Source organism: Mauremys mutica, chromosome 8 (genome assembly GCF_020497125.1).
Source record: "Mauremys mutica isolate MM-2020 ecotype Southern chromosome 8, ASM2049712v1, whole genome shotgun sequence".
Lineage (NCBI taxonomy): Eukaryota > Metazoa > Chordata > Testudines > Geoemydidae > Mauremys > Mauremys mutica.
Genome location: NC_059079.1, coordinates 11,364,234 through 11,390,828, shown reverse-complemented (window position 1 = coordinate 11,390,828; position 26,595 = coordinate 11,364,234). Strand labels below are relative to the sequence as shown.

At 47.3% G+C, this 26,595-nt stretch overlaps 1 protein-coding gene across 8 annotated transcripts in view; it reads left to right on the top strand.

The window, feature by feature from the left end:
- Positions 1–26,595, top strand: part of LRP8 (LDL receptor related protein 8) — a 440,430-nt gene that overhangs the window by 407,934 nt on the left and 5,901 nt on the right. For 6 of the 8 annotated variants that reach the window (XM_045026527.1, XM_045026529.1, XM_045026530.1 and 3 more), the window contains 11 exons: positions 1,333–1,455; positions 1,836–1,958; positions 5,247–5,366; positions 5,494–5,619; positions 8,563–8,734; positions 15,270–15,497; positions 16,084–16,202; positions 19,076–19,215; positions 23,585–23,726; positions 25,069–25,221; positions 26,131–26,358. In XM_045026527.1, coding sequence (XP_044882462.1) covers positions 1,333–1,455; positions 1,836–1,958; positions 5,247–5,366; positions 5,494–5,619; positions 8,563–8,734; positions 15,270–15,497; positions 16,084–16,202; positions 19,076–19,215; positions 23,585–23,726; positions 25,069–25,221; positions 26,131–26,358 — 1,674 coding nt within the window. The remainder of the gene's footprint in view (positions 1–1,332; positions 1,456–1,835; positions 1,959–5,246; positions 5,367–5,493; positions 5,620–8,562; positions 8,735–15,269; positions 15,498–16,083; positions 16,203–19,075; positions 19,216–23,584; positions 23,727–25,068; positions 25,222–26,130; positions 26,359–26,595) is intronic. The other 2 variants (XM_045026532.1, XM_045026531.1) reach the window with 1 other exon arrangement.

Below are 26,595 nucleotides of genomic sequence, written 5' to 3'. Positions count from 1 at the left end.
CCACTCCTTCCTCAGCATTTCCTACTGACTAGTTCTCGCAGCTCAGTGTGGTGGTTTCTGTGAATGCCTTTCTCAGGCACCTGACTCTCCCCCAGCATTGTGTAGGGACCCTGAGCACCTAACTCAGGGTTGTGAATTTCACTAGACAGCGGGGTGCCCAAAAGTTAAGCATTGTAGCACTGAGTGTTGCCAGGCCCAAGTCTCCCTTGTGAATCTAGCCCTCTGTAACAGGGGAGCGGGGGTCTGTTATGAAGACCTGTTTTGAGTCAGTAATAACCTGACCAGGAAAATTAGCTCCAGGCTTGAAACATGGTCTGAGTCTGCCGAGATGTTTTCAGACTGTAACTTAGCACAGAACTTGGCCCTCAGCTGAGCTCTTACAGCTCCCTTTGGTCTTCAGCTTGACTTTTGAGTACTCAGCGTCTCTGACAATCACATCCCCAGTCCTAGATTGGTCCCTGCATTGACTTTCGTGGAGTTACCCCAGGGATGAATTTGGCCCATGACCTCAGGCTGGACAGGTTTCAAAATGTATTTTCAAAAAAAAATCTTTTTAAAATCTAAAATAAATAAAAAGCTGAGGCGAGGTAGCCAACGTCGGCACGCAGTCCTCCCGGCCTTCGTCTCCTTTGAATTGGAGTGCAGCAGTGGAGCTCGTATGGGCTAAAGCTGAAAGCCACTCAAACGTCTGTGAGCACAGAATTTGGCTGCCCACTCGCTTAACGTTGTTTCTGACAGGAAGCTCCATTGTCTGCACTGATTGGCTCTGGGCTGCTATTCAAGGTATTGGTTTCCCCCTATACGGGCTGGTCCTGGCTAACCTTAGAGACCCATTTCACACCCCGTGCTCTGCCATAAGATCAATTGGAGCACCTCAGCTGCCATTTTTAAACATCTGAGGGCTAAAGGCAGGACATTCTGTGATGAGCCCTCACCCCCTGTTGGTCTCACAGAGCCCAGGTTTGTTAACTCTTAAAGCTCCCTGCACAGAGAAAGAGTTACTGAGTTTCTCTTGAGCCCTTTAATAGACACACTGAACTCTACATATAATTAGGGTGACCAGGTGTCCCGTTTTAAAGGGAAAGTCCTGGGTTTTGGGACTTTTCTTATATAGGTGCCTATTACCCCCCACCCCCTGTCCTGTTTTTTCACAGTTGCTATCTGGTAACCCTACATATAATTTGTGTTTTAAATTGTGTACAGGAGCCCAGGGAGCATGTTAGGTACAGTTTAATAAGCCAAATGAAGAGTCTACTGTATGCGGTTAAAGACTATTGTATGAAGCCATTTAAAATCCATACTGGTTAACAGTTTGATGGTGTCATTTTAAAGCACTGGTGACCTGCCGCCCTGATGAGTTCCAGTGTGGGGATGGGACCTGTATCCATGGAGCAAAGCAGTGCAACAAGGTACACGACTGTCCTGACAACAGCGATGAGGCAGGCTGCATTAACGGTACGTATAGCCAATGCACCTTACACTCCAGTGTATGGTACAACAAGAAGTCCAGCTCAGTCAGAGCATTGTAGGCACTGGAGATTTAAAAGGCCTATTAGCTTTGCCTAAGCCATCTCCCCAGGCCAATGCAGGGTTGTCCCTTATAGAACATTTTAAATTATTCCAGTAATGGGGCTTGGTTAGGAACTTTTCCAAAGTCCTAATAGACCTCACTCTTCGGAAGAAAAATAATCCTGCATGATGTTCAGTCCAAATATTCTTTTGCTTAACACCATCTCATTACTGCTAATTTTAACCTCTTGAAGCTTGATGTTCAGTCTTCATTATCATGACCCTAATCTAATTTAGTCGCTTTCCTCTCTTGCCCATCACAACAGAGTCCACGTGTGAAAGCCCCAGGAAGTTTCAGTGTAAAAATGGAGAGTGCATTGATGGAGTCAAAGTGTGCGATTCACATAGAGACTGCAGGGACGGGTCTGACGAGCCTGTGAAAGAATGTGGTACAGTACACGCCTCTTTCCTCTTATTGCTGCTGTGTTAACCTCTTCTCTCTCTGGTGCTCATGACTAGCAGAATAACAACATGTGGCTGCTAATGCCATTCCTAGCTGCACTCCGCCTCTCTCTCTCTCTCTCTCTCTGCACGCACTGTACCCATTGCACTGATATAAATGGAAGCAGAATTGGGCTCTCTGGCTTTTTTAGGTCTTTGGGCTTGCACAGGCATGACTGGAGGCTTGCGCAGAGGCTCCACTCTCCTCCACCAAGAAATGCACTTTATCTTCATGGAGGGATGTGTGATCTGAGCACAGGTCCAGGAGCAAGGAACTCATAAATTCTAATCCCCCTGACACCAGATAATCACTGGTGTTCTGGGTTAATTAGTGTTTGTAAAATGCTTTAAAGATAGAAAGTGCTTTCTGAGTATTATTGTCAGACAGGTGAGTTCTGTGGGTGTTTCCCATTTCCAGTTTCTACATGTTCCATGTTCTACATGCAGGGGACTGGACTAGATGACCTCTTGAGGTCCCTTCCAGTTCTATGATACTATATTATTGAGGTTTTCATTAGGGATTAAGGGTATGGTGTCAGATGAGCCTGATAAAAATTCCCTCTGTGTAAAATGACATTGGATCCCAAGTTAGTGAAAATCACAGATGCCATACAAGCACATCTCTGACAAGCCCCTGTTTGCTGCGTAGACATTGTTAGAAGGTCAGGAGAATCCAAACCACACCACCAAAGAGCAGTTCCATTCTTCCTGGAGGACTCCTTGAGCCTTTCACCCATCCTTTTAGGAGAATACTGCCAGCAGCAGCACTAGTTTGGAGCACTCAGGCAGTGCAAGGACTGTGATTGTGGCTGGCTTGTATGCAAAGGTGTATGGGACAGGCTCCTTGCACTCTTCCCTTCCACCCTTGCACACCTGCATGGAACCAGCAATAATCTGGCCTCAAAGATTGTTAGTCCAAAGAGGCTACTTCAGAAAATGTAACCGAGTGAAAAAATATTTCACATATAGGAAGATTTTTTTTTTCTTTCAAATCCTGATTCAGAAATAGGGAAACATGACCCAGACCGAGGTGTGACGTTCTAGTGCTGACTTTTGTCCTTTATCCCAGAGCTGACAAAGGCAAGCAATGCCGCTTGTGCCGCCTGTCACGCCATATCAACCCAAACAGAGAGATGGGGGAAACTACAGGGGGATCTCATAGGGTCTCCGCCTGCACCCAACATCACCAGCCCATGAACACGGATGCATTACACCTTTCACGCACACCTGACTCAGCACAGAGGAGTCTGTGCGTGTATGCTTGGGAGACTGTGATTTAACATTGCTGTTCTTCTCTGAGTGCTTGCTCGTGTCCATCCCATATTAAATGTGTGTGCTCGCCACGTGCACCAGTGGCGGAAGCTTTTCCTGAGCAGTATCCGGAGGGAACTAGCTCCGGCACCCTCCAGAGTGGCACCCGCATGGTGCAACATAAGGAGTGCCACCAACAACATGCAGGAAATTAGAACAGGGAAGTGGGAGTCAGGAGAGACAGGTTATATTCCAGCGACTGGGTCACTGTGTGACCTTGAGCAAGTCATTTAACCACTGCCTGCCTCAGTTTCCCTGTCTGTAAAACAGGGCCTAAGTGTACTTAGCAACCTCTCCATAGCACTTTGAGATCCTCAGAAAGGCGCCAAACAATGCAGAGTTTTATTACTCATCTTATTTAAATTGTCAGGTGGATATGTGGCCCCCGTTTGTAATTGGCTGCTCTTCCATAATAGAAAATTGAGCCGAGTAGTGTCTACACTTGGCCTACTTCTAGGTCTATGTTAAGAGCTGCAGTGAGAGAACCAGAGCCCAAGTTCTGTTTTATATCCATGCTACAAAGCACCCCTGTAACCAGAAGTATGATTAACATGCAAATCCTTGCTTAAGTTACAATAACCTGTAGCATTTTGAAGTGTGTGTGTGTGCGCGCGCGCGCAGTCTAATAGGCTAGAGGCCAATATAAGGATAGTAAAAGTCAATATCCATTTACTAAATGTCAAAGAACAGCTATGGCACACAATACAACTCTGTGGACAGCTACTCAGAGCTTAGTGATCTTGCTGCTATTAATAATGTGCGTATTTCTTTGTTAGGAAAGTGGAAGCATGCTACAGCCAAGACGCTGTCTCTTCTGGTGCAGTGTTTTCCTAGCCCGTTGACGTTAATTGGCTTGTTGTTGTTGTTGTTATTTTCTTCCAAGGGTACTGGTTTAATGGTTCTGCTATGCTGCTATACAGTGGTATGCAAGGACGCAAGAAGTAAAAATAAATAAATACATCTGACTGTATATTACATTAAAGCTTCAAGCTGATGGGGGCTGCATGCCCCAATGAACCACTATGGCCCAGAACTCCCACATCATCTGCATCAGCAATCCTAGACAGAGGAGGATGTTTCTCTTCACCTCATATAGGTTAATTGGAACAACACGAAAAATGTTATTTCTGGCAAGAAAACAACCTTCCTCAACCTCTCTCCAGTTATAATTACGAGGATGCAATAATTCTACTCTTTCAATTTCAGCACAAGGGGGAAAAACAGCATTTGATGAGACAGCTTTTTGGTCTTAGATGGGACTATCATTATATGGACTGTAGACATGAGTTAGATTAGGCTGTCAGCAGTCAGACTGTCCACAGCTCCCTGTTAGCTCGGGACTGTACATCGGTGTTAGGTGGAAATATCTCCAAAGGACTGTACCTGGGTATATTCTGGGGCTTTCTCAGCATAGATTGCCCTGGTGTAGTAGATGGGACTATCTAATACCACGTAGACTCTCCCCAGTGAGCTGGGACCATTGGGTCAGACGACTCTCCTGGAATGGATTATTACAGCTCAAGGAAACAGTTTGGTATGTGCCACCAGAATAGGGAGAGGGAGCAGTCAAGTGGGGATAATTCTCAGGCCCCTTGACAGTTAATGCATGGAAGCAAAAGACTTAGGACTGGCTGGGAACTGCAAACCCAAGAATTTTGTACAATATCCCCAGGGTCTCTGATTTGCATAATCATTTTAGGCCACTGGTTTCTAGTCCAAAGAGACTTTAAAATGTTAGAGAGAGAGAATTTTGGTGTGTGTTTTCTATTTGTAAAGTCACTAGTGCGCTCTATACTGCCAGCTCCCAATCACCAGCAGCTGGTAGCTACTGAAACATTTCTGGGTACCCCAACCCCCTTTTAATGTACTCAGTCTTGTGATTAAAACCCATCCTTTATCCTAAATAATCTGTATGCCTCTTTTAGAACAAAATGAATGCTCGATCAACAACGGTGGGTGCTCACACATATGCAAAGACTTGAAGATTGGTTATGAATGTGAATGCCCTCCCGGATACAAGCTTCTGGATAAAAAAACGTGTGGAGGTAATTTACATGCAAACGGCAGTCTCTTGTTTCACTGTACAGAGACGTAATTATAGTCACTCCAGCATTGCTCCATCACAGATGGTTTGATTTCAAGTTATTGATGGGTTTCAAACGCTCCTTTCAGACATAGATGAATGTGAGAATCCAGACGCTTGTAGCCAGATCTGCATTAATTACAAGGGAGACTACAAATGTGAATGCTACGAGGGATACGAGATGGACACCCTGTCCAAGAACTGCAAAGCCGTAGGTAAGGCAACCCGGCAAGCACTCAGACCCGACTGACCCAGCAGTATGAGCGTTATAAAGAAACATGGGTCCCTGGGCCAATGGCTGGGGGAAAGGAGACAAAAGGAAAATTAAAAGCCAAATGGAGTCATTTAAAACTATACAAAACTGCTACAGTGACAGCAGATGTGTCCCGAGGCAACAGCTCCACTCATCATGCAGATCAGAATATTTTAGCAGTGTGTGTGCAGCTCAAGATTACAGTCAGCAGTTGACAGTTTGAAGCTGAGACTAAAAAGGAAAGTCTCTTGACAGGTGTTAAAAACAGTGCAGCAAAAATTAAGTAATAATAAGAAAAAAGGAACACAATCAGAAATAGGGGGGTTAGCCAGCCCTTCCAGCAGACCCATCCCCCGCCTCTCCCCAAACTCTTACACGAATCTCAAAAAGAACAGAGCAGCAGCTCACTTGCTCTAGAAGAAACGAAGGTCCCAGCTCATTGCAAAAGAAAATATGCTAATGTCAGAGAGCTGGAAAGATATATTATAAAAGGTCTAGGATCAGCCACGTTGAATATCATTTCATGGAAGGGACTGGCCTTTGGGGGAGTGATTCTCTGGGGGAGCTGGCTCAGTAAAGTTTTGTCCTGGGAATTCCAGATAAGTTTTCTTATTATACCTACTATACTATGCTAAATCTTCTGACCCAAGGTTACTTACTTAGGTTAATTCTTACTAGACCTAAGGTGACCGTATACTATTACTGCCAGTAGCCTCAAGCTGAATACTAGGCTTCAGGCTCACTGAAAAGCCCATTTTAAAATGAACTTTTAATTTCTTTGCTTACTCCTGCTTGCATTATAGCTTTAGTTTAATTTTCACTAATTTAGCAAGTATCTTCACTTTTTCTAAGATAAACGTTTATTTACCTGATCCCCGGAGCTGAGGTCCTGGGTCAAAGGTCAACACACTGAAAATATGCAGAATTATTCACCACTTCTGCTGGTTTGAGGGTCACTGACTGCACACATCTCCCGGTCCTTACGAGCAGTGCTCATCCCTTTATCATACCCACACGCCCTGCAATGGGAGGTTTGCCTGAGTAAGTACTCCGTCACAAAGGAAGCGGAGAGGCATACAGTTTTTCCTGAGGAAAACAACACAGATAATGTGCTTCCATCTCTCCTGAGTTTATCATAAGAAAAATCAATTTGACATCTCCTGCTAGAATCTCTGGGCTGGCCTGTGGCCTTAGTACCACAACCCCAGTAGAGGTGGATGCCATTACATTTGACATGAGCTGTCAGGGCCAGAGGCTTCATGCCTGCGAAGGTCAGACACCAGCTGAGTGAGTCCAAGAGCTCTGCTGGAGCACACTTAAGTGTGCCCCCATCCCTCCTGTTAGGAGGTGCCAGATGTGCTATCTGCAGAGCCAGTCTCCGGTGACCAGGCATGGACACGGCACTAATGTCCTTGTAAAGGTGCGGGACTCACCCCTGCAGCGCCTCCTGCTGCTCTCTCAGGGAATTAGCTCGATTTCCAGCCAGGAGCACCCTCTGCAGGCCAGTGATCTGCCACAGCTTGGCCCCCATATCCCTCCCAGGACCCTGGTGCCCCTTTAACTGGCTGCTGCCCCCCTGGAAGTGCCCCCACAGTTCTGGGTCTCCCCCTCCCAGGGGAACCCCACTTCACCTCAGTCTTGGCTGCTGCCCAGTCTCCATCTAGCCCCTGTTCACTGGCATGGACTGCAGTATAAGCCACTCGCACAGGCAGAGGGGGTTGGACCTGCTGCCTCTGGCTACCCGTGGGCTGCCCCTGCAACCCAGTACCTAATAGGCCTTACCAGGCCTGCAGCCTGGGGCTTTCCTAGGCCAGAGCTCCCAGCTCCTCTGGCCCTTCTCCAGCCCTGCTTCATTCCAGATACCGGGCTAAGCTCCCTGCAGCCAGGCCCTTCTCTCCCTGAACACAGAGACAGACTGTCTGCTTGAGATCCTGGCTCAAGCCTTTATAGGGCCAGCTGGGCCCTGACTGGGGCATGGCCCCAGCTGAGCTTCCTTCCTCCCAGTCAGCCCAGGCATCTTGCCCTTCCACAGCCCTCCTCCAGGACAGGAGCGGGTGACCACCCCGCTACAATCCCTCTGCCCTTTGTACTCAGGCAATGCAACCCCGAGGAGGCCTCTGACTGCCCCTGCACAGGCTGGGGAGGGATGCTTCCTTCCTGCCCCCTAGCTCATCCAGGCATGAGCAACCAGAATCAGGCCCTACACCTCAGAGTTAAAAATGTATCATATAGTGCAGGGGTAGGCAACCTCTGGCACGCATGCCGAAGGCAGCACACGAGCTGACTTTCAGTGGCACTCACACTGCCCGGGTCCTGACCACTGGTCTGGGGGGGAGCTCTGCATTTTAATTTAATTTTAAATGAAGCTTCTTAAACATTTTAAAACCCTTATTTACTTCACATACAACAATAGTTTAGTTGTATATTATAGACTCATAGAAAGAGACCTCCTAAAAACGTTGAAATGTATTACCGGCACGCAAAACCTTAAATTAGAGTAAATAAATGAAGACTCGGCACAGCACTTCTGAACGGTTGCCGATGACCCCTGATAGAGTGAAGAAACCCCTCTGTGTTTCACTTGTGACTTCTTAGCAAGTGGGGCAGAATAAGAGCAAATGTTGCTGCTGCTCTGACAAGCCGCTGCTGCTGCTGCTGCTCAGACTCCTCATGTTCTGATGTAACAGCTCCCCCGCTGGGAAATAGTGACATTTGCTCCTGGTACACAGCGAAACTCCCTCACAGGATATAACTGCAAATAAGCAGGCAGCATGATTCCATTGGCTTCAGTGAGATCACCCTCAACGTTATGCCCTGCATAATGAGAGCTGGATGTGGCACTTAGACCTCTGCTGTCAAGTCAGCTGGTAAAATAAAAGCCCCGCCTGTTTGTTTTCTGTGATAGGCAAGAGTCCATACCTGATCTTCACCAACCGCCACGAGGTACGCAAGATAGATCTGGTGAAAAGGGATTACGCTCGCATCATCCCCATGCTGAAGAATGTGGTGGCTTTGGATGTGGAGGTGGCAACAAACAGGATATACTGGTGTGATTTGTTCTACAGAAAGATATACAGGTAATGGGCCAAGGCAGGTATGGGTTCTGCATAGTATACATAGTACGCATAGTATAGTTCATTTTATGCTACTGATAGGAAGGATGATCTGTAAGGATGCCCCCATTCTATTGATCCATCCATAGGACCACAGAGTGTCTCTCTTTTTATTTAGTTATACATGGTGGCCCAGATTTTCAGTGGGGCTACAAAAATGTGCAGGCACATGGCCAGTTACCTGATTTGAGAATACAAGAGCATTTTTGTGGTACCAACAGATACCTCTGCAAGTTTGCATGCATATTATCTGAGTTGTTATTATATATTTGTATTACAATGGTGTTTAGAGACCCTAGCTGACATCAGGGCCTCTCTGTACTATATGCTGCACAAAAACATAGAGACAGGATGTGCCCCGAAGAGGTTACTGTCTAATACATAAGACAGGCAAATAATGGGAGAAAGGAAGTGTCATTATCATCATTTTACAGATGGGGAATGCACAGAGACTAAGGGGTATGTTCTCAAATGGGATTTCGGTACCTAACTGACACTTTAGCCGCCTAAGTCCAACATTTAGGCAACATTGACATTCACAAAACCACTGCTCAGCTGCTGCCTAAGCCTGGAGGTGCCTACATTTCCACCAATAAAATCTCTAGGTGCCCAAATCTGTACTTGTGGACATGTGTACAGCCACCTAAGTCCTGACAGGACTGAGGAACATGGCGCCTCACACCTGAGCCCCTGCAGATTTCACAAATGTGGCGTTTACCCACCTCTTCCACCAGTGGGACCCAATCCTATGGGTGTGCTCAGAGCACACCTAAAAGATCAGATCCTGCATGAAACTTGGTGACAGTGCCACAGACCCTTCCCCCAATGGCCCAGTGGTTAGAGCACTTACCCAGGATGTGCGAGAGCTGAGTTCAAATGCCTCCTCTCCCTGATGTGGATCAGGCACACGAACCCAGGTCTCCCACCTTCCAGGGCTATGCCGCCTCCTGGAATGAGTCTCTCCCAGTCTCTCCTGCTGAAGCTGCTCCATTGTATATGAAATACTTAACCATTAACTGGGCCAGAGAGGGTGTAAAAACAACTGTGTAGTCCAGTGATTAGGGCACGTCCCTGGGAGCCCCAGGTTCCAGTCCCTGCTCCAGTGAATATTTAAAGTATTTCATACAGAGTTAGGTGCTTGTGATGCAGGAGAAGGTTTACAGCTGTGGATTCGAGCAGAGGGAGGCCTGAAGTTAGGCACCTAACTAACTCCCTTTGAGGGGCAGGGCTTAGGCCACACCCCTTCCCCACAGTATTTCCTATGGCTAGTTTAGGCAGCTCCCCACTCAGCTTGCTGGCTCTTGTGAATCCCCTTCTTAGGTGCCTAACTCTCCCCATACATTGTATGGGAAGCTTGAGTGGGTGCCTAACTTGGGGCTGTGAATTCCACTAAGCAGCAGGGCACCTAAAAGTCAGGTGCTGCAACATTCAGCATCGCATCGCTTATGTCCCCATTGCGAATACAGCCATAAGGGACTTGCCCAACCTTGCACAGGAAATCTGATCCACAGAGTCGTGTCTCCTAAACTCTGGTCCAGTGCCTTAAACCATACCATATTTTTTTCCACTCTCTCCCCCTCCCCAGGTGTTTTTATGGCACCCATCCCCATATTATGTAACAGGCACCTGCTGAAAACACGAGTCTGCATGTCACTGGAACACAGTATCCAGATTCGTTTGCTAGTAGTGTGTTTAATCAAAAAGTGCAGCTGCATTTAATTTATGCACCAAACCTCCCTTGTGTGCACTCTGATTTGCATTGGTATTGCACCCTATTGCAGCATCTGTAGTGATTTGTTCTGGTTTTCAGCTAATGATCAGAGGGAGGTTTACTAGTTTCATTAAGTAACAGAGCTACAGGGTGTCTGTAGGCTGCATTAGCTCAGATTCCAGGGATAGGGAAATTTGCCCAAGCTGTGATGCGGTAATGACGTGGCTAGCCAGGTATGTAAGTAGCCCTGTGAGCACTCTGGGGCAGTGAAAATAGGAAGATGGTTGAGATGGACACTGGGATTTCACTCTGAAAGTCTGACATTCTAGAAAACATGTATTTGGGGTGGGTAAGGGTTACACATTCATACACAGAGAATTATTTAACACACACTGCTGCTTCTGAAGCACACTGGCAGTGAATACCTCCAGAGTTCAGATGGGTGCCCATGCCCTTCTCATGGCTACATCAAGAGTTTGTTCTTTGTCCAAGCAGCAGGACATTTGTCTCTTTTACTCCTGTTTGTGTTAGCTTTTCCACAAGCCGAAGATCTTTTTCACAATGAGATGTTGTGTCATAATCACCTATTAGCTGTTAACTCTTCTGTTTTAAGATATGTCTGCACTGATACTGAATACTGTTCATGCAAAAGACCTTGATGCCCCATCAGTGATGGAGCAGAACTCCACCTGCCACATTCTACAGGGAACTGTAATCTGTAATTCATTTGAGATGTCATAGCAGGATGTAAACAAGTGGTATAGCAAATAATTACTGGCGAGAAAATGCTCTCCTGATATATGCTGGTTGTCATCCATGGATGGTCACTCCCAACCTGCATCATGTCTCATCTTGAAAGACGTCCCACACAGACCTTCCATTATCCACATTGGCCTACAACTCCCAATCATTAGGTCCTTTGGCAAACCGAGATAGAACTTCAGGAAGGCAGACTGGAAGAAGTACACAAATGCTCTAGAAAAGTGTCATCTCCATACCATCACGCATCATCCTGGTCTACGAAGTTTTCAGTCGATTCTGAGGAGCCATCTTCAAAGCTGCCTGTGCATCCATATTGCACAACCACCATCCAGTCTACATGCTGTGCCTTCATGTTGAATGGAACTAAACTGCTTGGTCAGTAGGGATCCTCTGCTGATCCAGATATTGCTGATCACGTAATCAAGTCACTGGAGGCTGCTAGACAGGCACAATGGGAAGACTACTCGAAATCTAGACATCATTCACTTCAGCTGGAAATGTTGAAATTTGATTTGCTGTCTCAACAAAGCTTAGCAACCACCATCCCTAAACCAACCACCTGGCATACCAAACCAAGCTGCCAGTTGTCAGAGACTCAGCAACACAGAGTCATTCACAGCCACAGTTAGACCAGATCGTAAGAGATAGTACTTGTGGCACTGCTCCTGGCTATGACAACATATTGCCAGAGTTTTTAAAGCACCTCGGGACTCGTGTTTATCAGTGACTGGTGCAGTTCTTCACAAAGAGTGACTGCCAAAGACATTGTGAATGTCAAAAGTCATTGCTCTCCTGAAACTGGGGAAAGACCCACAAAATGTTGCAAGTTGTCAACTGATATCCCCGTTGTCTGTGCTATTCAAGGTGCCGGAGCATCTCATTCTCCAGCATACCTCCCAGAAGTGGAATTAGTGCTCAGCATTAAGCAAGCAGGCTTTTGGACAGGTCAGAGCACCTTCAATCAAGTGCTAGTTTTGAAAACATTCTTCGAAAATGGTTTTCAGAAAAACCTGAAGACAGGAGCCATATTTCTGGACCTGACAGCAGCATATGACGTGGTCTGGTGGATGAGGCTCTCAGTCAAATTGTGAAGAGCACTCCCAGCATAGGTAGTCAACATCATTGACCTTCTCCACAACAGATGTTTCCAAGTGCACATGGAAGACAGAGTTAGCATGTGGAAAAGACAAACCAGTGGTTTACCCAAGGCTCTGTGCTGGCACTGTTGCCTTTCTGTATGTATTCAAATGACCTCTTGCTTACCCAGTCCCACAAGTCCATGTACACAGACAATATTTACGTAGGCGTCCAAGCACAGTGATTCCTAGAACTTGAAGACACCCTAAATGCTGACTTGATTAAGGTGGCTGAATACTGCCATTCCCATTACACTACTTGAATCTATTTCCTTATGTTAACTATCCTTACACCTCTTGTCAACTGTCTGTAATTGACCATCTTGATTATCACTACAAAAGTTTTTGTCCTGCTGATAACAGGTCATCTTAATTAATTAGCCTCTTAGAGCCGGTATGGCATCTTCTCTGTATGTGTATATATATACTCTTCTTATATGTTCCATTCTATGCATCCGATGAAGTGGGCTGTAGCCCACAAAAGCTTTTGCTCAAATAAATTTGTTAGTCTCTAAGGTGCCACAAGTACTCCTGTTCTTTTTGCGGATACAGACTAACACGGCTGTTACTCTGAAACCTGTCATTCTGAAGGATCCCAAAGCATTTTCTGAACCATGTACATGTGGATATACATCAGTGTGCTCGCTGCTGCAGTGCAGCCACATTGAGCATGAAAGCATCCTGAGACTGCACAACAGTTTGGGACAGGAAGTTAACAAAATACTGTTTCCAGTTGCAACTGTGGGGGAAAATACTGATAGGCAGAATGTAAACACCCAAGTTGGAATTAGGGCAGGACACAGGAGTTAACTCTTGTCTTACGAAAATGCTATGGGCTCTTCAATAGAGGGGATAAATGAGGTCAGAAATATATTTTTACATCCTCTAGAAGTACCTCCCAGGGCCTTGCATTCAGTGTTGGCTAAGAGGGCCAGCTCCTGCCTCACCAGGACTGCTGTTGTATCGCCTGGGTCTTCCTTTGAAAGTCAGTTGTCCAAAGTATTATCCCAACCGGATCCTGTGTAGTTTATTGTAGCAGAGGCTGGGATGGCTGCAAACAAAACCAAGACTTTAACGCTTTCTGCCTCTTGACATGAATTTGTTTCCAAGTCTCTGTGCCAGAGTTATACTCCGGCAGCACTTGGCTTCTCTTCTCATTACCTTGGGCCAGGTTACTCAGCAATATAGGCTGGTAGTGGATGAGTGGACTTACATTTTCAAATGTTCAAGGGAAAATGTCATGACTCATTATTTTGTAGTTGTATCTATTTTAAAAATATAATTAATTATTCTTGTGATCAATATTAAATGGTCCTGTTTCAAGAAAACTAGCACATAGAGGGCCAGATTCCAGTCTTATCCTGGTGCAAATCCAGAGTAATTCCATGTAGATTCACTTCACTGAAGTTACTCCAGAATGACGCAGGCGTAACAGAGCAGAAGCCGCCTCACTGTGTTCTTTTAGGAGTGCCACTGGCATATTTATGGAGTGTGCAGCTGAAGTTTGTTTGTTCTATTAAAGATATTTTGAAGTTGTCACTGATATTAATGTGCCCCAGCAGGCTGGGATAATGGATCAGTGTCTAACCCTCTTCCCCAGCTCTCAGAACGGTGAATCCCTTTGCTAAGCGATTTGTAGATGAAAAATTATTATAAAGGCGACAATTTTGTCATGGGTATTTTTAGTAAAAGTCATGGACAGGTCAAGGGCAATAAACAAACCATCACAGAAGCCGTGAGCCATCCCTGACTTTTTTACTAAAAACATCCCTGACAAAATGCGGTGCGAGGTGGGTCCAGCACCCACCCCCCTGCAGCAGCTGGGAGCTGCAGGGACCCCATTGCCCAGTTGCTGGGAGGGGTCCCCCTGCTGCCCTGAAGGGCTGGGAGCTGTGGGGCAGTCCCCTGCCATCTGCAACGGCAGGGGAGCTGGGGGGGGGAGGGGCTGCCAGCAGTGGAGCTAGGGAGCTGCAGGGGGCCCCGGCCCTCGGACGCTGAGCAGCTCCAGGCTCCCTCTGCCATCGCTACTGGGAGCTTGTGGGTGGGGGCAGTGCTGCTCGCGGCAGCTGAGCAACTGCAGAGGGTGCCCCTACCAGCGATGGCGGCTGGGGAGCTCCAGGATCCCTCTGCCACTACCGGGGAGGGGCAGGGGCTGCTTGCGGCGGCACAGCTGCTGGGGAGCTCAGAGGTCACTGCCAGTCGCGGCCGGTCAGTTGCAGGGATCCCGCCAGCTGCGAGAGGGTCCCCCACCACCCATGGAGGCTGGGCTGCTGCCGGGTCAGTGCTGCTGGCAGCAGCCAGTCAGCTGCCAGGGCCCCCAGTGCCACAGAGGTCGCTGGAAGTCATGGATTACGTGACTTCTGCGACCTCTATTTACATAATCTTAGCCTTAATTATTATTAATTACACAGGTCCTATTTCAGCAACACACTTCAGTGCGTGTTTATCTTTAAGCTTAACTAAGGGCTTAACTCCATCCCTGTTCATCAGTTCACTTAAGCATTCACGTAACTTTTAGCATGTGCTTAAGTCCTGGTGAAGTCACATGCTTAAAATTAAAGGCTTTGCTGAATCAGGCCCATCCTGTCAAACATGAAGTGTGCACAGAGCTTTAAAACAAAGAAATGTGACAGCTCCCTGCCACGACGTGCTTACACTCCAAGTAGCTATGGCAAAACAGGAGGGTGACCATAAGCAAAAGGCGGGGGGGGGAGAATGAAACAGTGAGGGAGTCTGAGATAATCCTGCTGTGTTTGTACCCTAGCTCAGTAAGTTGCCCAGAGTTCATCTCTTCGTAACTCATTTCCTCCTCCATGTAAGGCTGCACCTTTTCAACTTGCGTGTCTGCACTGGCTCTTACTGTGCTGTTCGTCGATTCTTGTCTTTGCAGTGCCTACATAGACAAAGCCAGCGACACAGCCGAGCAGGTGATTTTGATAGACAGTCAGCTAAACTCCCCCGAAGGCCTGGCGATGGACTGGATTCACAAGAACATCTACTGGACAGATTCAGGAAACAAGACCATCTCTGTGGCCACTGCTGATGGAAGCAAGAGGACGACACTTTTTAGCACTGAGCTAAGCGAGCCCAGAGCCATTGCAGTTGATCCGACACGAGGGTAGGTGTGACAATGGAGTTCTGCGTCATGGTTTCAAACAGGCATGTTCCAGTCTTGTTGTCACTCCTCTCATGAGCTCTCAGACTCTGACATGCTGAAAGTTAAAGCGCACATGCAAATCTTTGCAGCGCCAAGTGAAAAGCAGCTTTGAAATTACATCTCAGAAATTCTTTTGCACTGTTCATGTGTCTGATGGGGCGGAGCAGGGTATATGATTTGTGATGAAAACTGAGGTAGTCTGATGCACAGCTGGAAGAGCATGTTTTTAGTGCTGGATACAGAGAAGGCCAAAGATCCAGCAGAAATTCCAAGAGCTATTTCACAGGTACTAAAGAATGTTTTTAAGCCCTGGTGTAACATAGTCCTGTGATACGTGCTCATCACGTTAGATCATACAGTAGGAACCCCTCAGCTCCATTGCGCAGATTTAAAATGGATTAGAATAGCAAAGGCCTAAAACACTGAGTACAAAAGGGTACCACACCTCCTGATTTAAGAAACCTACTCAAATTATGCACACACATCTCTTGGGGTAGGGTCACCTCTGCATTGAGTTATTGACTTTTCCTTTCTGTGGCTCTTTCAGATACATGTACTGGTCTGATTGGGGTGACAAAGCTAAAATTGAAAAATCTGGCCTGAACGGTATGGATCGGCAAGTGCTGTTAACAGACAACATTGAGTGGCCGAATGGCATCACACTAGGTAAGTCGCAGAGTCAGTAATAGATCAGTGCAAGTGATAAAGCCCCTATGTCTGTGGCCTCTTTACATTTATGTTTATTGCTATATAGGAATGGGGAAAACAACATAATCCTTGAAAATCCAGGCTGCTGTGATATGGCAAGCATCTGAAATGCACACAAGTGGCCAGCAAGTTCCCTCTAATACAGAGGGTCACAGTGTAATGTGATATATGTCTCCACTGAGCCAGGTTGTCAGGGAGTTGTCTCTCCATGAACATCCTTCATGTCCTCCTTTACTTGAACTGTTGACCCATGTCTTATCTTGTTCCTCTTAGGGCCCAGTCCTGGCAACATTCACTCACTAACTCAAAGCTTAGGATGATAAATCGTTTCGTCACGATAGCAAGCACTGTGCCAGTCAGTGAATGCTGACAGGATCCCAAGCTCGTCAGGAGAGGGATGTGACTGACTCCATGTTTATAAAAGTGCCATATAAATGTGCTGTGATGCTTATGGGCTTTTTTGTGACTATAAGGTACAGCCCCGCATTGAAGATGGGGCAGAGCTGTACCATTCCATGGGAAGCCCATGGAGGGAGAATTCCTTATGGAGCTTCCCAACATGAAGGGAGAGCATCTGCCTGCTACTATTCCCCTTTATGAGGGCCAGCATATTCCCCCTGCCTGCCAGTCCAGCTGTGTGAGTTAAGGTGTTGCAGGGGTGGCACCATGTCCCCTATCTGTGGTGTCTTGCGCCCTGGTGGCACAAGCAGGGACTGAAATTGTGCTCTGCTTCTACACAAGGAGGGGAAGCGTCTTGTGAACTTGCAGAGCAGGTGGCAGTCTGGCCCTAAATTAATCAGTAGTATATTGGATCAACACTATACATAGCCCTGGTTAGTACTGCAATCGGGAATTTTGATGTGAACAAGTGAAGGAGAATAAAAGCCACTAGACCCGTTCAGTGCGGAAGGGGAGGTAACAGGGTGCTTGGAGGGCCAGGCAGCCTAGTGGCTGGCACGCCTGACCTCTGGCCCCTTGTTTCCCTCATCAAAGTGCCTCATTCTTTTAGGCAGGGGGAGTAGGGAGACATGGGCCCTCCTTCTCCACCAGGTCCCAGCCCACAACCCTGTGTGAGTCAACCCCTGAACAGGGGGCCTTAGGGAGTCTAAATCCACTGTCCTGGGCCACTTCCAACCACCGTCTCTTCAGTGTGGGGCATGGACCTTAAAGTCTAATTCACTGGGGTGGCTTGCCTCCCATAGAGCCCTCTCGTGGGGCTTGGGTGGCATCTTACCACGGTCCCAGGCTCCTGTGGGCAGGGCAGCTGTAAGTCTGGTGAGGCCAAACCCCACAATGCCTCTGGGTTTCAGTCAACCAGTTACTTCAGTTGTCAGAGGCTCCTAGGTCTTCTCCATAGCCTCCCTGGGCTGGGGAGACAGTGCTTACTCCCTGGTGGCTGCCTCCGCTGGCAGGCTAGTCACCCCCTCCGGTAGCGAGGCAGCTAGCTCTTGCCTCTTCACCAGTCTGCCCCGAACTGAGCCACACTCTCTCTCCTTTTCTCCCCCTACAGGCCTGACATTAGCTGCAGATATAATGGGGTGGGACTAGCTGAACCCAAAGGTTCTCTTTAACCCCTGCTGTGATGGCAGGCAATTTTGTCCACTACATCACAGGCTACTACTACTGTTACTAATTCATAACATTTGCCCTTGTTATTAATTAACCAACAAATTAATGCTTAGGATTTCAACCCAGAGCTTGAAATGATTGCTTTCATGAGAGGCAATCACCCCTTTGCATTTAGGTTAGTTGATCTCATCCAAAATTAGAATTTGTCCCAGGAAGAAAAGCTCAGTTCATGAAGTTCTACAATGGCATGAGTCACCTTCTCCCACTTCTTCCCCTCTTGTCCGTGAAATGAAATATACTTGAACCTGAAACATAGGAATGGCTTTGAGAAAGTGGGATTCCCCGTCACTGGAAATGTTTAAATCAGGATTGGATGTTTTCCTAAGAGATGCTCTAGTTCAAACACAGCTATTAGACTTGAAGCAGGAATTAATTCATGGACGTTGTATGGCCTGTATTATGCAGAAAGTCAGTCCAGATTATCATACTTGTCCCTTCTGCCTTAAAATCTATTAATTTATGAAAAGGTGAAGGTCACTCGACATTGGAAACCACCATCATTATTAGCATTAATTGCATCTTCATCAGGAGTCTCAGCAAAAAGCCACAGATTAAGTGGTCTGGAGAATGAACTAGCTACTCAGCCTTCAAAAAGATCCTTCCAGGCAAATCCAGGCCTACACAACAGACCAATCTGGGGATAACTCCATCGCCATGGGGTTTGACAAATCCAGCCCCCTGAGCGATGCAGTTACACTGACCAAACCCCCACTGTCATACATCGCTGGGAGAGCGTCTCCTGTTGCTATAGCGACGGCCTCTCAGGGAGGTGGATTAACTGCGCTGATGGGAGAAGCTCTCCTGTCGGCATAGTATCATCTTCCCTAAAGTGCTACAGCTGCACCAGTTCCACTGTAGCGCTGTCTGTGAAGACCTGCCCAGATTTGAGGGACATTGCTGGGGTGGAGTTGGGAAGCCAGCAACGTCGCTGGCCTGTTCTGCTTGATCAGAGAGGGCACTACTTCACAATCCGGGCTGTCAATTGAGCAGCTCTTGCAAACACATAACAGCATGTTATTTATGGGTGCCTGGGTCAGCGTATCTGGGCAGTGAACCAAAGTTTCAACCACCATAATAAATAAAAGGGCTCAACAGCCCACGGAGAACTGGCCACTCTGCCAACAGGAAAAATACTGGGCAATAGCAAAAAGTGCTGTAGTTGCATGTACAGTAATTCTGCCTTGTCACATTTCCTGTCTCAGATTTGCTAAATCAGCGTCTCTATTGGGTGGACTCCAAGCTGCACTTACTTTCAAGCATTGACTTCAATGGCGGCAATAGGAAAGTTCTCATCTCTTCTGCTGATGACCTGAGCCACCCTTTCGGAGTAGCTGTGTTTGAGGTAAGAGTGAAGAATGGGTGCAGAGCTGGCTGGGGATCTCTTTTTACACACCTCTTGCTTGAAAGTTGTGCCCTGTGAATGGCACAGGAAGCTCGTGTGATGTGTCAGCTGCTGCAAAAAGCCATTAATCCGGTGTGAGTTCAGCAAGGAGTATTCCTTCCCCGAGAGCTGCAATCAGTCAAATGCTACTATGTAAAGCAGGCCTGCACAACATACGGCCCGTGGGCCGCATGCGGCCCGCGGAGCCTCACTGTGCGGCCCGCGAGGGGATTCTAAATCCCCCGCACACGGCGCTCTGCGGGCAGCCCAGAGCCCTTTGAATCCCGGCCGTGGCCAGGAAGCAAAGAGCTCTGGGCTGCCAGCAACCGCGGGGAGCCCAGAGCCCTTTGAATCTCAGCCGCGGCCGGGAATTAAAAGGCTCTGAGTTGCCCGCAGCCGCTGGGAGCCCAGAGCCCTTTAAATCCCAGCCGCGGCCGGGAGTCAGAGGGCTCTGGGCTGTCCGCAGAGATTCCCAGCCGTGGCTGGGATTTAAAGGGCTCAGGGCTCCCCGCGGCTGCGGGCAGCCCAGAGCCGTTTGAATCCTGGCATGCGGCCGCTGTTTGCCCCCTCCCCAGACCTCTGCCCCAACTGCCCCCCAGGACCCCCACCCCCTATCTAACACCGCTGGTCCTTATCCCCTGATACCACTCTCCTGGGACTCCTGCCCCTATCTAAATGCTGCTGCTCCTTGTCCCCTGATTGCTCCCTCCCAAGACCCCTGCTCCAACTGCCCCTTGGGACCCCAGCCGCTATCTAAGCCTCCCTTCTCCTTGTCCCCAACTGCCCCCCCTGGACCCCACCCTCTACCTGTCCCCTGATAAACCCCTGGGACTCCCATGCCTATCCAACTGCTGCCTGTCCCCTGACTGCCCCCCTGAACCTCTGCCCCATCCAACCCCCCCTGCTCCCTGTCCCTTGACTGCCCCCTGGAACTCCCTACCCATTCTCCAACCCCCAGCCCCCTTACCGTGCCACTCAGACCAGCGTGTCTGGCTCCATTCAGCTCCAGACACATTGCTGCCATGCTCCCCCGCGGAGCCCACAGGCCCCCCCCAGCACCTGCTTTCCAGATTTGAACACTTCAAAATTCAGGAGTGTTCAAGCTCAGTTTGGGCAGCTGTTACTTCATTTCTCCCAAATCAAATATACTGATCCACTGTAACTTGCTGTAGAAAAAGCAGGATAAAATTGAGTAAGAAATGCTTATTAGCACTGGAATTGCTATTTTCAACAGCCATTGCCTTTTTGTTTGTTTAAGGAAGACAGAGATATTGCATTGGCAAATTCCCCATAGAAAGAAAGAGTGGAACAAAAGAATAATAAAGGCACCTCAACTTTTCCTCATTTATGGAGGACAGTCTTATAATATGCATCCAGATATCCTCCAATCACACAAGCTGAAAATTGTTCCACTTTACTGCAGCTCTGTAACCATATGAGAACCAATCCTGTCTGTGTTTTGTGCACATCCAAAATTCCTGCTGAATGACCTGCCCTGGGAGCGTTACCAGTGACCCAGGGCAGGGGAGGCAGGAGGTGTGTGCGGGGGGAGGCACTGGTGGGGGGGGAGCCCAGGGCTGGGGCAGCAGCAGGGTGGGGAGGAAAGGGGGAAGCCCAGCGCTGGGGCGGCAGGGGGTGTGGGTCAGTCGGGGGAGAGCCCAGGATTGGGGCAGCAGGGGGGTGCAGGGGGGAGCCCAGGGCTGGGACGGGGGGCAGCCAAATTTTTTTTTGCTTGGGGCAGCAAAAAACCTAGAGCCGACCCTGCCGGGTTCCCCCAGCTGCTGAAGCCCCGAGCCCTTTAATTTGACCCTGAGGGCTCCCAGCCACCTCTTCAGCTGGGAGCCCCCGGATGATTTAAAATAAAGTATCACCTCCCCACCCCCAACCTTCCTTTTTGGCCCACAGCTGTTTCGGTGGGGCGGCGCTGGGGAAGGAGGGTTTGTTTCTGCAGGGCTGGACGGCCCTGGGGCGGGGTGTTTCTGCGGGGCCAGGAGGTTTCGGCCCTCGGCTGTTTTCTTTGGAGGAATGTGGCCCTCGCCGCTTTATGAGTTGTGCAGGCCTGATGTAAAGCATTACTTTTGTGGTGGGGAGGAGCACCCTGCCTAAACTGGCATCACCTGCACAACTGAAGTGGGCTAATGGCAACATTTGATTTTAGTCATGTTAACTGCTTGCGTAATGGCCAAATCACTGGCAGGAGAAAACCCAGGCAGTTTGCTATGATTATTGTCAGGCCATAGAGGTTTTCACTAACTAAAGGCCTGATGCTGATGAGTGAGCAGCTCCTGTGAGATAAGACTTCAGCGGGAGCTTCACAGGAGGTGCTAAAGCATCCTGTTAGGATGAAGCCCCTTGAACACAGGGCATCCTCTCATCTGGGTGCATGGCAGGGATTTATGTGCCTGCACCAAATGGCTTTGAATTTGACACTGCAGCTTGCTCTGAACACTTCTTACAACTCATCTGCACTGTGATTTCCTGGCTTTGCATTTGCCCAGGCCCATGCAGCGTGTGCTCCCTTCCTCAGCCTGGCAGGTTGCTACTTCTTTGTGCAGTCATTATATGCTACTGCTTGACAGTCTGCAACAAGGATCAGTGTACCCAGATAGAAATTTGTACAAGCCCTTTGGGAGCTGGCGGTGATGTTAGTGGGGAGCCTCTCTGCCTGGGAAGAACTGAGAACCCAGTGCACTTGTCTGATGGCAGGATTTAACCCCAGGAAAGTGTCGTTTACTTATCAAATTTAAACATAAACCCAGACCTTTCTCTCTCTTTCAAGCTGAGTTGGCCGTGCTCTGGTGCACAGCCCTGATAGCTGAAGGATGCACACTCTACTTGCCACAAAATTAAGAGCTTGATCCTGTAGGCACCTACTGCCCTGGTGTGCTTATTGTCATGCAGAACCTTGCTGATTTTAGTGGGACTGTGCATTAAATTAAGCACGACATCAACAGTGTTTGCAGAATCCCTTTCACAGTGTTTGTTAACCAAGCATATGCCGTATACCCCCTTCCTCCATCTGAATCTTTTCTCAAGATAAAAGAAAATCTCCTGAATTAGCTCCTGAGAACTCACCCTTCCCCCTCCAGCTATGTATTTCATCTTATTAAAAGACTTTGCCAGTGTTACCTTTTCATCTGTCGGCCAGGTCACCTTCCTACAACTAAATCCATCTCAGTAGCCTGCAGTTCCCACATACCTACTGTGTCCTGTTATGTTGTGGTATTTAGGTATCTCTCATTAGAAAGTGCCACTTGCTTCTAAAGATATTATTGCAGGAGACAGAAGTGGGTCTTTTGGATGCCCCCTCTGTAGTGTTTATCCATTGCTGCAGTGTTAGATTCTTTAATACAAGTGGGTTTGCCCTACAGAGATACTTGCTTAACCGAGGTCACATCTTTGGAAAGGGAAGGAAGATCAGCATTTACTGGCACTTTCACTGTGGTGCAGGGATCAGAGATTTCTAACAAATTCCTTCAAATCCTATTCAAAATCCACGGCCATTGGAGTCACAAAAACTCTTCTTTCACTAAACATAATGGACATGGCCACTCTGTATCCAGGCCTGCTCAGAGTGTTCTCCCCTCCCGCCCAGCCCCAAAGCTAAGCATTTTTTGCCTGTCTGTAAATGCTGCTCTCCAGATCTGTTACCACCTCCTGACAATGAGCCCAGGTCTACACTAGCGGGGGGGTCGACCTAAGATATGCAACTTCAGCTACACGGATAGCGAATAGCATAGCTGAAATCAGCATACCTTAGGTTGACTTACCTGGCCATGAGGATGGTGGTGAGTCAACCACTGCTGCTCCCCCATCAACTCCGCTTCCGCCTCTCGCGAGCTGGAGTTCTGGAGTCAATGGGGAGCGCGATCAGGGATTGATTTTTATCGCGTCTACACGAGACGCGATAAATCGACCCGATAGATCAATCACTACCCGCCAATCCGGCGGGTAGTGAAGACCTGCCCTGAGACACTTGCATCTTTGTGTTGCAAAGCCAAAAGTAGCGTCACATCATGATCCAGCAGCACCACAAAATGACAAGATTATCTCAGTCTCAGTAGACGTCTCTAGATTGTTTAGTATGCGATTCTGCAAAGTGCTGAGTGCCACTGTCTCCAGCTGGAGTAGAGGACACGCCAGTAACATACTGCACAATTAGCACCTGTCTGTTTTGCATGTACTTAACATGCCTCTGATTAATGTGCAAAAGAAGCTGAGATGTAGGCAGCCTTGCCCCAAATGGCCCTCAGGCTGCCAGAGAACCATAATCAAACACTTCATGGGGTTTGCATTTACCCAACTCAAAATGCCTGTGTGTGTTCTGCAGGATAAGGTGTTCTGGACTGACCTGGAGAATGAGGCAATCTTCAGTGCAAACAGGTTGAATGGCCTGGACATCTCCATTTTAGCAGAGAATCTCAATAACCCCCATGATATTGTAGTCTTTCACGAGCTGAAGCAGCCGAAAGGTAAGGCATGCCCTCAGTTCTCCCATAATCCAAACACCATTCATTCATTTGGGCTGGTAAATAAAATTCCTCCCAATTGTCTTGGATGGAGCAGTAAGGCAGATGCTGCTAATATAAAATGAATGCCTGATGTTTGAAATTCCTGCATAGTTAATTCAGTGGGCGCTTTTATTGAAAAGCCTGCAATTTGTTTATAGTAATTTAATTAGCAGCTTTCCTTTTGAAGTCTAGTCTTAGAGCGATCAGAGCAGCCTGTTGCCTGCTGTTCATTTTAGGTGACGCTTTTTGGCAGTGTCACTCAGATAAAATTGGTAAGAACTCTAAACAAAGTACCTTGCTAACAGATAACAGTTTTCTTAGCAGGAAGAAAATGGCAGGGAGATAGCTTTGAGATTGTGGGTATTATGAGACAACAGCTGTGAAATGGCACCACCTTACTTGGTAGATATGCTTCCCCTATGTATTCTGGGTCAGCTAAGCTTACTGAGAAAAATGATTGTCCTACCTGTTACTGGTGCTAGTACTGAAAAGCCTGCACAACTAAGGGAGGAGCTGGACTCTTTCCTGGTTCAGCATAATCAGCACAAAATTCTAATCAAAGAGTTTTTATTATTGACGATCATCAACAAACTTGACATTCAAATCCCATATTTACTGTGTGGAGCTGGCAGGTAGAAAAATCATGATTTGCTTGTAAATTGAGTACATTTAATCTATATTATTGGGTAGTAAACAAGAAACCCCACAAGACATTTTGAAGCTTTCATCTGAAGATCTCATAGTGCATTAAAAACAACTGAGAGGTAAGAGTTATTAAGCAGCCAAGTAAATTGAGGCAGAGGGTGAAGCAGAAAATTTTAAAGTCTGCCCAGCATGAGACAGTGAGGGCCTGATGTTCAGAAATGCTGAGTGTCCGTAGCTCTCAGTGACTCCACTCAAGGTATGATTCCTCAGTGTCACTGAAAAGCAGGATTTAAGTGTCTTGAGTTAGATGCCAGAATTAGAGGATGTTTTGAAAACAATGGCTTAAGTGACTTAGTCAGTCAGTGGAATAACAAAGAATGGAACCCAGGCATCCTGACTCCCCATCCCCTGCTGTAACCATCAAAGCAAAGCAAAACTGTTGCATATAGTATATGAAAGTGGGTGTGCACAATGGTGAGGCCACCGCTACTTTCCTGCATACAAATGGAAGAGCTCTAGAAGATGGAAAACTCCTAGGGGTTCTGAGTTAGAACAGAATCTCATTCGGGAGAGGGGTCTCTTTGCTATGAACAAAGATACATTGATGAGCATGGTTTGAAACAATATATTTGTTTTTCCCCTTCCCCACTTTGAACAGCTCCTGATTCCTGTGAGCTCAGCTCCCAACCCAATGGAGGTTGTGAATATCTGTGTCTTCCCGCACCCCAAATCTCTCTCCATTCCCCCAAGTATACGTGTGCCTGTCCTGACAACATGTGGCTGGGCCCTGATATGAAGAAATGCTACAAAGGTAAAAGCAACCGCCTTAATGCAGGGACCTTTCTCTTAGCCTGGTGTTGGTTGGCACAAGCTCCTTCGAGCCACACCAATTGTACCCCACCCTTCCACAAAACCAACTTACATCATTAGTGAATTTCCCCCTCTCACAACAGTGCATGAACCATTAGCTACGGTAGTCTGTGCGTTTGGGACCTTTTTTGCACATAGCCTGATACTTTGGTTGGTCTGGAGTGTCACTTTATTGAGAATTTGTTTATTCACAAATTGTAATCAGAAAAGCTGAATGCATGAAGGGGAACAAAGAAGAAGTTCCTGATCCAAATCCCATTGATCTCAATGGAAAGACTCCCATTGAATTCAGTGGGCTTTGGATCAGGTGCTAAACATGTGAGTGGTTTGAAATCATGGTGGTGATGTTGGTCAATAAAATCATTCATTAACCCCGCCCCATGAGGCGTGAGTGGCGTATATTGTATAGTTAGGAAAATATTAGGCCACATTCATCTTTAGTGAACTCTAGCCTCTTCATGGGAGTTACTAGAAGTGAATTTTACCTAATATTTCCATATGGTGCGAGTTCTGCATTTTGGGGGCCCACACCCAAAAAAGTATGATAAAGATTTTGAACTTCTTTGTCACCTTCCATCCACAGCACTTCATAGATATTAGTGAATTAAGCATCATTACACCATTGTGAACTTTGTAAATTATTTTATTTCCATTTTGCACATGGGCAAAGAGAGGTGTAGCCAGGCAATGGGCCACATAACAAATCAGGAATAGAACCCAGACTCCTATTCTAACCGTTATCAAATCTGGAAAGGCGTGCTGCCTATCACCATGTGAGATCTGCTTTGCAGACTTGTTGTACCAGATTTCAGTCACTGTTTTGTATTAACTACATGGGATTGCTTTTCAGATCTTCCAGCTGCCTCAACAACTGAGCCGGTTTCAGCCATCACCACTACTATGATTTCCACCATCATCGCAGCTACAACTAGCAACATCAGCAATGCCAGTAGAGAGAACTCAGGAGCTGTATCACAATTCTCCATCACAACTCTAGGTGTTGACTTACCCACAACCACATCCAGCCTAATAGGCACAAAGATAATGACAACTGGAAATAGCAATTTATCCCAGCACTGTAAGAGATTCAGGTTCCTACTTCTTTACTTTCTGCCAGGTACAGGAGTATCACAAAGATCCATGGGCTAGTAGGCGAGCTGGCAGGCCAAATGTACTGTATGCATGTCAGATACAGGCATGCATAGATGGGCAGAAATAAAATCAGATTTTTCATCTCAACTCCTTCATTATGATAATAGAAAAGTGATCCCAGTTTCTCTGAACTCTTTGGTTCCAGGTTGTCATGTCTGATTCC